The sequence below is a fragment of the Carlito syrichta genome, unplaced genomic scaffold (assembly GCF_000164805.1).
Source record: "Carlito syrichta isolate Samal-C Ts95f unplaced genomic scaffold, Tarsius_syrichta-2.0.1 Scaffold303074, whole genome shotgun sequence".
Lineage (NCBI taxonomy): Eukaryota > Metazoa > Chordata > Mammalia > Primates > Tarsiidae > Carlito > Carlito syrichta.
In genome coordinates, this window is record NW_007247170.1 from 339,738 (window position 1) to 350,255 (window position 10,518).

The 10,518-nt window shown below is 58.4% G+C and overlaps 1 protein-coding gene across 1 annotated transcript in view; it reads left to right on the top strand.

Annotated features, from left to right (window-relative positions):
* NECAB2 (N-terminal EF-hand calcium binding protein 2) overlaps nucleotides 1–6,497 on the top strand; it is a 32,672-nt gene extending 26,175 nt beyond the window's left edge. Inside the window, exons 10-13 of the mRNA XM_008057621.2 lie at nucleotides 546–658; nucleotides 3,784–3,861; nucleotides 5,152–5,243; nucleotides 5,909–6,497. Of these exons, the coding sequence (XP_008055812.2) occupies nucleotides 546–658; nucleotides 3,784–3,861; nucleotides 5,152–5,243; nucleotides 5,909–5,937 (312 nt within the window). The 3' untranslated portion in view covers nucleotides 5,938–6,497. The remainder of the gene's footprint in view (nucleotides 1–545; nucleotides 659–3,783; nucleotides 3,862–5,151; nucleotides 5,244–5,908) is intronic.
* Nucleotides 6,498–10,518: the final 4,021 nt, after the last annotated feature.

The window sequence follows — 10,518 nt, forward strand, 5'->3', positions numbered from 1 at the left end:
GACAGAGTGAGACTCCGACTCAAAAAAAAAAAAAAAATCCAGGTGGCTCCCTCCCCACCCGGGACCACCAAAAGGGGAAATGCGACCCCAACACTGGACCCTCAGACCCTGCCCTGGCCCAGGGACCACCTCTCCTGCCAGGGGGTGACCCTTGAAGCTCCAGGAATTTTGATTTTTTTTTTTAAATGTGGCCTGGAGCAAAGTAATCAGCAGGACAGTGATGTCAGCACGCTGATTTCATCAGAAACATGTTTTGCTGGTCGCTGGTTTTGCTGTGTCTCGGGATGCCTTGCCGGTGGCTGTGGGCACTCATGGAGCCATTTTTAACACCCATTTTTCCACTCTGTGTGGGGCCTACCTTCTGCGCTGGGCTGTTCAAGTTCTGGTCCTTTCAAAGCCATTTTTCATGTATGAGAATGAAAAGCAGGGGAGAGGGTATTGGCTTTATTTTGATCTGATCGTCCTGACCCTCAGAAGGGTGGGGCTGGGGGTGCAGGGGAGGAGCCCGCAGGGAGCCCCGCACTGAGCCCGCTCTGTCCTGACAGCACCTGCAGCTGGTCCGGCAGGAGATGGCTGTGTGCCCCGAGCAGCTGGGCGAGTTCCTGGACTCCCTGCGCCGGTACCTGCGTGGCACCGCTGGAACAGGAAACTGCTTCCAGTGAGTGAGCGAGGGGGGCGGGACGGGCAGGGGCTCTGCCTGGTGGTGGAGGGACAGGATGGGACCAGCCTCATCTTGGAGGCCATCTCACACCCCGAGACACGCATAACTGGGTGGAGAGGACAGTGGGGCTCATGTCTGCCTCACAAACCTGGAGCGTGCCTGTAAAGCGGGCTACTTGCTGGGGTCGGCAGGAGTGTAAAAAGAATCACATACTCACTCGGTATTAGCTGCTGCTGGACGCGTGAGTGACACTGGCCCGGCGTGCAGTACGTGCACAATGAACTCAGGAAGGATGGAGAGCAGGTGAGGCCAAAGAAAAGTGTCCAGGACACAGCAGCCACCAGCCTTTTCCTCCTCCCTCAGTCTGTGCTGAGATGCCTGCCTGGTCCCTGGGACCTGTGTTGCTCCCAGCAAAGCTGAGCTGGGCAGCTGTGGCCACAGCTGATGGGTCTGTAAAAGGTGACAGCCCTGGACCCTTGCTGGTGGTGGTCCCAGGGGGCTGTTGGCCTGAGCCCCAGACTGTCTCTCCCCATCTCCATGGCCAGCCCCCAGGATCCTCAACTGTGTCCTGGGACTGAACAAGCTCGGTACCCGTCCTCTGCTATATCTGTCCTTTACCTGGAGAGTACATGTTCATTCACCCCATTGCCTGGGGCCTGACTGTGCACCCTGGGGACACAGCCATCTCCTGGGACACAGCCCCAGGCGGGCAAGGTGGCTTCTCCAGCTGAACCTTTATTCCTGGTGGGCAAGAGGCAGTCAGAAGAGGATTCCAGCTGGTGAGGGGCTCTGTGCAGACACCCTGGGGAGAGTCTGCCATACTCCGGGGGCCTCCACAGGCCGAGGCCTGAGTGAATGCTGGGAATACCAGGGGTGGCCGGTGCCGAGAAATGAAGGATCCACCGAGGGCCGTGACAGAGGAGGTGAAAGTAGCCGGAGTGGCTGAGCGGTGATCTGGGGTGGGTGACAGGACCCCCTCCTGCCCCATAGGATGGACCGTACTGGACACACAGGGGCGAGATGTGGCCCCCTCTCTGTTATGAGAAGGACTGGGGGAAGTTCCATGGTCAGAGAGGCGGTGGGAGTGGCCTTGGCCTGGGTGGGGGGGCGAGGGAAGGTTTGAGCCAGTGGCTGTGCTGTGGTGTGGATGAGGGTGTGGGGTGCTCTGAGATGCTTTGGCTCCCAAGACTCCCTGTAGGATGGTGTCATTGACTGAGCCCATGATGGGGAGGAGGCAGGTGTGTGGGTGGGGGAGTCACAAGCAGGTGAGGTCGGAAGGAGATGCGTATTTTGGGGCCACTAGATGAGTCTGGAGTGCTGGGTGGGATAGGAGGCTTGGCGTGCAGAGGGCGCTTATGGTCACACGGCAGTGTGCTCCTGGTGGGAGGGACGGACATAGGGAGCCCAGCCTTGGGCCACATCTCCCAGCTGGGTGCTGCATCCTCCACGCTGAGCTCTGGTCACCCCTTTTCTGTTACCTTGGCCTCCCTCGTTGTCCTGTGTTACCTGCACACAGGGCGAGGACTGTGTGGTGTATCTGCATCCCAGGGCACACACAGTATAGCTTCCAAATCTGTTTGTTGAATGACTGCATGTCCTCACTGCACCCTGAGCCTACCTGCCTGGATCTTCCCGCCAAGCCAGAGGCTGCCTCCCAAAATAATGAGCAGATGCCATCACCAACTTAGATGAACCAAGTTGCTTGTGGTGACCTTTGCCAGCTGACGGAGGGAGACCTGGAAGAGGCATCTTTGCCGCCTGGTGAATGGCCAGGGTTGCGTGGATGAGCAAGCCACGGATGATTTTGGCCTGGAGCACAATGAACTCTGGGATGATTCGGACCTTCTGCCCCGGCTTCCCACCTGGCGGTGGAACCTGGAAGTTCCTGTAATTACCCAGCAGATCACAAACCACCACGGCAGGGGCGCCAGGGCAGGGGCGCCAGGAGGCTGGAGTTTGGTGTCCCTGAGCATGTGAGGCAGATTGGGCGAGACCAAGGGAGCAAGGGAGTGTCAGGACGTCACTTGGAGGGTACCCTCCATCACAGATTGCCACAAGTTCACAGAGGCAGCCCCTTGAAGGGCTTCCTCTCTCACATCCCCAAGAGTCACGGAGTGTCTGCCCCATTTAAAACAAGGTGAGTCAGGCGTGGTGGTGGTGCCTGTAGTTTCAGCTACTCGGGAGGCTGAAGCAGGGGGATCCCGCGAGCCCAGGAGGTCAAGGCTGCAGTGAGCCATGAGCCTGGGCCACAGAACCAGACCCTGTCTCTTAAAAAAAAAAAAAGTAAGTGGCAGGCCCTGGGTCGCACAAGAGTGATTTGGGACTTGCCTGGCCTACAGCCTTTTTAACCCGGGGCAAAGACATCCCTCAGCCTTAGTTTCTTCCTCTCAGGCCAGGTTGGGCCCAACAGAATTGGGGTAAGGATTAAAAGGACCGTGATTAGGAAGGAGAGCTTGGCAGGAGGAAGGTGCTTTGATTTTTTTTTTTTTTTGAGTAGGAGTCTAACTCTATTGCCCAGGTTGGAGTGCAGTGGCATGCTCATGGCCATCACAACCTCGACCTACTGGAGTCAGGTGATCCTTCTGCCTCTGCCTTCCAAGTAGCTGGAACCACCATGCCTAATTTGTATTTATTTATTGTAGAGATGAGGTCTCACCAAGCTGTCCAGGCTGGTCTCGAGCCCCTGGGTTCAGGCAATCCTCTTGCTTCCACCTCCCAGAGTGCTGGGATTATAGGCATGAGCCACCGCACCCAGCAGATGCTTTGATTTTTAACGGTGGGGTTTTTTAATGAATGTGAAGCCTTTTCACATGACATTTTATTATGATTCCATCGCAGGGACCAGACCTTGTTCTGGGGGCAGGTCCACAGCGTTGAAACAGGCCCAGTGGCTTGTTCTGGAGACTCCGTGTGGTACCCGGGTGCTCACCTTCCTGGACGCCCCTGCTCTGGTGATGCCAGCTTCTGCCTGGCTCGGAGGTCGCCCAGTCCAGACTTGTTCAAGGGCAAGGTGGGAGGAAGAGAGGTTGAAGGCGGCTAATATGTGTCCATGGGTCCCCTGTGTCCTGGCTTCCGCTGGTGGCCTCATTTACCCACAATCTCCCTGCCTGTCTCTGTTGCAGCATTGCTGCTGTGAGGCTGTCGGACGGCTTCACTTTCGTCATCTACGAGTTCTGGGAGACGGAGGAAGAATGGAAGAGGTGGGCACAGCCCCATCCCCACTCCAGGCCAGCAGCTGTTGGTCAGGGGATGGGGGGCGGGCTGAGTTCCCTGGCCCCTTTCCTTGGCCTTGGAGGGGACGGTAGGCAGGGTTTCTTGGGAAGTGGTGAGACCCCAGTCACACTCGGCTGGGCTCTTTTAAGGCAGGCTCCCAGGCAGCCCAAGCCCCACCAGGTCTCAGCATCTGACACCAAGGCTGCTGTACACTCATGTGTGAAAGTCACTGTCCATCCCCAAACCCTCCCAAGCCCCACCCATTCCAGCTTACCCTTCATGGTCCAGCTCAAGTGCCCTCCTACAGGAAGCCCTTCTGACTTCCCTAGCGTTTCTCTGTGTCCCCTAAGGCACCTTGTCCTCCTTGAACTACTGTTGTGGGCAAGGGCTCTGTCTTACTTAATATCTTAGGGAGAGCTAAGCCTGACACAGGAAGGTAACTTAATATTCACATGACCAGTTGCTCGATCGATCAGTCTTGCCAATGGCCCAGTGGGAGCTTAGGAAGGAGGCTGACGGTGTGGTAGTCGGGAGGCTGCTGTGGGTGGTCACCATGAAGCTCAGCCTATGGCCCCGTCACCGGCTGGGAGCATGAGCTGGGCAAGCTGCCCCCCGCCCAGCATGGAGGCAGGACTGTCTTCACGATGGTCCCAAGCCTTTCTTATTTGCTGGACACCACCCAGTCCCTTCAGCCCTCGTTAGCTGGCAGGAAGGGGGGTTGTGGGTGGCTATGAACCCCCCACCCCACCTCCCCGGTAAATACTCACGGTTTGCTGACAGACTGAGGACCCCAGGAGGGTGAGGGCTTGGGGGTTGCTGTGACGTGTGAGAGGCCCAGGGAAGGACTCTGGCTCTTTCCTGGTTCCCACTTCACTGCCCCTGGAAACAAGGCACTAAAACCCCCTGAGGCTTCAGTACTGTCATCTCTCCAAGGTGGGGACTTTCTCCTCCTCCTGGGCAAATCAGGAGGTGAAACCTCCATGCGTGGAGGCCGGTCCCTGTCCCCAGGGCAGGCAGACAGCAGGACAGGGTGTGTGGCCACTGGCCTCAGTTCAGGAAGGCCTTCCTTGGAGGATGCTTCCTGGGGGAAAGAAACCAGCTGCTCTCCCCTGAGATCCTGGCCATTGGCCTCCCAGGGCCCAGCCTTGTCCCCCCAAAGGCCCAGACTCCCAAAACTGGCAGCTTTTAAGTTCCCCATTCCGGTGGGGCTTGGGTTGGAATTGGGCCCACACCCAGGAGCTCTGGGACGCCCTCCCCAGCCTACTGCATCTCCACAGGCACCTGCAAAGCCCCGTGTGCAAGGCGTTCCGGCATGTCACAGTGGACACGCTCAGCCAGCCTGAGGCCCTGTCCAGGATCTCGGTGCCAGGTAGCGGCAAGGGTGGGGCCTGGGGTGCGGGCTGGGGAGGGTGCACCCATCTGTACTACCAGCAGGAGTGGTGGCCGTCTCCAGGCAGAGACAGATGCCTCAAGAGGAGGGCAGCAACCCCGGTCAGCCCATGGGGCCACGCCAGATGCCAGGGCCCAAACCTCCCACCCAATCTCCTGCTCACCCAGCAGGCAGGAGTCACGGTCCAGACGGGAGCCCTTGACTCCTACACCAGCTGTGCTGAGAGGGTCCTAGAGATGGGGGAGCACAACGGCTGATACCACAGCCGCAGGGCGGCCCTTCTGCCACGGAGCCCCCGCGCAGATCCCAGAGATGGGCAGAGACTCAGAGATGAGACGGCAGGGCTGGGGACAGCAGGGAGGAGACCTGCACGTGCTGGGGACCCTGAGAGAGGCCCAGAGAGTGCCCTCCCCACCAGCAGGCCCCGAGAGCCTCCCCACTCACCCTCACTGCCAGGCTGAACTTCCCCTCCCGCGACGGATCCAGGTGACACCCAGAGGCCCAGCCCGTCGAGCTGGCTTCTCTCTCCCAGGCATCAGGCCAGCCCCGAGCTCCTGCCCACCCCTGGAGCTGCTCCTGTCGCCCCAAGGGAAAGGACCGGCCTGTTCCCAATACCGCCAACGCCTCTCCCTCTGTTCCTCCAGCTGCGTGGTGCACTATGGGCCGAGACTGACCGTCCACCGCCGAGGCCTGCGAGGAGCTGCCCCTGCCCCTTCTTCTTGTAAAGGGCATCTCCCCTTTTCTAGAAACTTCGGTATGTGAGCTGTCTTTTCAACTCGCTCCTCCACGAGAACGTGCCTCCCCGCCCTGAGACGTGCCAGGTCCCCTTCCGCCTCCCCAAGCCCCCCGGGGCTGGCAGAGCAGCGGCTGTGCTGTCGGGTCCTGCAAGCCAGAGGCTGGGGTGACAGGGGCTTCTGGGAGCCAGCCCCCCCCACATTCCCAGCCTCTCCCCACCCCTTAGACAGCCACGCATGCCCCACCCCCACTAGGCCTGGGCCTCTGGCCTCTATTCCAACTGCTGAGGCCCAGCAGGACTCGCCCCTGCCAGTGCCACTGCTCTGTCCCCGCCTTCCCTGTGGACCTCCCTCTACCTGGTAGAGCCGCGACCCCGTAGTGCCCAACCCAGGCCTGGGCCGGGCCCGCGTGTGGCAGTAGACCCCATGTAGCCAGTGTCCGGAGAGGCTGGCGGCCACCGCAGGCACAGGCACCAAATAAATGCTGGTTGGGAACGGCCGTGTGCTGTGTTTGTTTCTGGTTTTCTAGCGAGTGACAACGGTCGGGGTGCATGGGGCCCTGGGTGGGATCCAACCAGGATGGCCCTTTATTTGCTGTGAAACCTTGACCAAGCCTCCCCCCGAGCCTCAGTATTCTAATCTGTAAAATAGAGGTGACAGCCACTCTGCGGGGCAGGTATTCTGACACACAGGCTCAATGCGTGTTGCAAAGTCTGGGGGGACCCAAGACCACCCTTAGGTTCAGCACCCACTGGAAGGATGCAGCAAAGTTGTCACCGTTGCAGTTATGGTTTGTGACAACAAAAGGACACAGACGAAAATCAGCAAAAGGCAGAGGCTCATGGGGCAGGGGCCCAAGGAGACCAGGCATGGAGCTTCCAGGGACATCGCAGGGACAGCACCTCACGCACCCAGCAACACCGTGACAGCATGCACGGCGCACTGCCAGTCAAGGAAGCTCCCCTGGGCCTCAGTGTCCAGATTTTTTGTCAGGGCAGGTCATGTGGGTAGGTGTCACAGCCAGCCTTGGCCTCCAGTCCCTCCAGAGCTCAGGCTGACACTGCATGTCCAAAGACCCCACCATAAATCTCACCATTAGCTTAGGCTGACTGGTGTGGCCCAGGCTCAGGTAAACAAAGACATTCTTGGGCCAGGTACAGCGGCTCATGTCTGTAGTCCTAGCACTTTGGGAAGCTGAGAAAGGAGGACTACCTGAGCCCAGGAGTTTGAGACCAGCCTGGGTAACACAGCAAGGCCTCATCTCCACAAAGAAAAAAAAAGAAAAAGTTAGCCAGGTGTGGTGGTACACACCTGTAGTCCCGGCTACTTGGGAGACTGAGGTGGGAGGATCGCCTGAGCCCAGTAGATGGAGGCTGCGGTAGCTGTGATTGTGCCCCTGCACTCCACTCCAACCTGGGCAGCAGAGTGAGACCCTGCCTCAAAAACAAATGAGTAAAAAACAAAGATACTCATCAAGGACCTAGCGGTGACCTCCCAGGAGCCGAGGGCACAGGCCAGCTCTCCCTGGGCACAGTTCACCCTTCACAGCTATCAACTAGCTATTCCAGCAAGAGGGGAGATCAAGGTTCTGAACCTGAACTCCTGTCCCATTCTGTACGCTCTGTCACGCCCTCTCTTCTATTCCTCAGTCCTACTCAACAGGAAAGAGTCACACAGAAGTTCAGAGGACGAGGAAAAGGAGAGGACAGCGGGTCCCTTTCCTGAGCCAGGACAGACAGGAGGACAGCGGAGGAGCAGCCAGGACCTGGGGAAAAGGGAGGGGGAGGGCAGTGCTGGTCTGTTCCAGGGAAAGGCCGGGGCCACCCTGGCAGGGGCCGGTGGGGGCCCAAAGAGACAGCACGGGTGTCTCCCCACCACCTGCAGCAACCAGCCGGTGAAACATGCTGCCCACTGTTCTTCCCCGGCCCTGGCTGCTAGAGCCTCGAAGCCCCTGTCCCCATAGCAGGTCCACCCTCTCCTCAGTCCCACCACCTCCCTGCAGACATCAGCTGCTCACGCAAAACCAGTGGAACACAACACGGCTCGTCGAGTGAGAGGGGGTCACGCCCATCTGGACACCTCCAGGCTGAACATCCCTGCACCAGCTGCGTGGAACCCTAGGTTTTTGCTTTTTGCCTTTTTTTAGGAGACAGGGTGTGACTCTATGGCCCAGGCTGGAATGCAGTGACACGCTCACGGTTCACCGCAGCCTCGAACTCCTGGGCTCAAGGGATCCTCCCACCTCAGCCTCCTGAGAGGCTGGGAGTACAGGCATGCACCACTGTGCCCAGCCTCAGCCTCTGTTTTCCCCTCTGTACGTTGGGGAGACGACCTCTCCTTTGAAGGGTCGGGTGTCACTGCCTGGCTCACGAGGACATGCCAGCTCCGGCTGCAGGATCAGCGGATGTAAGAGCCGCCCCCACCTCAGGCTGCCTTTCCAGCCAACTCAGCCATGTTAAGAACAACACTCTTGGGGACCGAGGCTCTTTAGGGTTCAACTGAGGAACTCTGGGTGGCCGGGTGCGTTTCCTCCCACATGTCACGCACCTGCCTGAGCCCTCTCGGCTGTGGCGTCTCTGCTGATTGCAGCCCATGAGTGCTTGGAGGCTTCAGACCCTCCCCAGAATCCGGGGTGGGTGGCATGGGCTCTGGAGAGGACACATGCCACCCTGAAAGGGTGAGAGCTCCCACATGACTTCTACTTCGAAGCCAGGCATGGAGTTAAGCACTTGTCAGACACCAGCTCTCTTGAGGCTCACGATGCCGTCCTGTGTTCGGCGAGTGGAGAGACTCAGAGAGGGCAGGTAACTCGCCAGAGGCCACACAGCCACTAAGTGGCTCAGGACAGATCCAGACCCAGAGCTACTTGTGCCCATCCTGTGCCCAGCCACCGTGCCACACGCCGGAACGGCTCCGGGCTGATCCGCTAAGATCAGAACCAGTTTCCTCAAAAAGCTCAACCCTGGCCCGGCGGTTTCGCTCCCAGGCATACACTATACCCAAAGAGGCGAGAGGCCTTCCAGCAAGTCACCATGTGGCAGTATGCATGGTGGCGCTCCCCACAGTGGCCAGAAGGTAGAAACAAACTGAATACTGTCAGCTGGCGAATGGGTCAACAAAACATGGCCTGTCCACACAATATTATTTGGCCCTGAAAAGGGGTGAATCACTGACACGCTGCAGTCATGGACGGACCCTGAAAACACAGTGCTACGTGAGAGGAACCAGACATGAAATACCATGACTTGCATGACTTCATTTACATGGAATGTCCAGAATAAGCAAATCCTGGAGACAGAAACAGCTTAGTGACTGCCTGGACAGGGGGAGGGGAAGGGGCGGCTCGTGGGTATGGAGTTTTCTTTGGGGTGATGGGAATGTTCTGGAATGAGATGGAAGTGGTGGCACAGCACTGCGAGTGCTAAATGCCACTGAGTCATGTACCTTAACGTGGTTCATTTCATATTATACGCACTGCACCTCAATATTTAAGAATCGCAATCACCTTCGATGTGATTGGCAAAGGGTCCCTGAGCTTCCTGGGAGCCAAGGGGAAAAGGGAAATATGAGGATACACGGGCTTACCCACAAGCAGGAGAGCATACCAGGAGGGAAGTGGACCATCCCTAAATGCTAGAAAGAGGTGGGGGGGGAGCTCTGTAAGGGTGACCGAATATCACACAGGGACAAAGTTCACCACTCGCATTCAGTGGGCAGATCTACGTCTTTGCCAGGTCCTGTTCCAATCCAAACTCCCATGGGTGGTGGCAGAGGCCATCCTGAGGTGGAGGCAGGATTCTCCTGAGGCACTTGGGCCAGCGCCTCCCAGGAGCTCCTGCAGCCCCCAAGGCTCCGAGCAGGAGCACAAGTCACTTGCACTACAGAGTGTCGCTTGGCCATGTTCCAGGAGGTCACATGAGACACACGGATCTCTTCACCCAAGCACAGGTGTCCCCCTTGACTGACAGGCCAGGCTCTGGGCCAAGGGCTCTGCAAGTGACCTCAGCTCTTCCTCACCTGTCCTGGCCACCCTGGGAGGGCGGGGCTGTCCTCAGCTTCATCTAGAGGACGACAGAGGACCGAAACCTTGGGCTGGAAGGAAGGGGCCCAGAGAGAGGACACCAAGGCTGGGAATGGCCCTAGTGGGGGGTTCCCATGTCAGCCACCTGGGGACAAGGACCTTCCAGAGGAACGGGCTTGCCAAGGCCAGCGGTGGCAAGTGGACAGAACATTGACTCAGACCTTGCAGAGCGGAGCCCATGCCGGGAGCCCCGCAGATACTTGCACCTAAGGACGAACTTCGGCCCCTCCTGCAGCTGTTGCAAAAACCTGAGGGAGCCACTGAGCACTTGGGCAGGACCATCCATAAGACACTTCAGACTGCAGAGGGGACAGCACAAGACTACACCCTGGCATGACAATGGCTGATCTGCACCCAGTCACGTGAGGGTCACATCTGTACCTGTCACAGAATCGAGATGGAAACCTTTGTTCCCATGGTGATATTCAGCTCCCCTTAC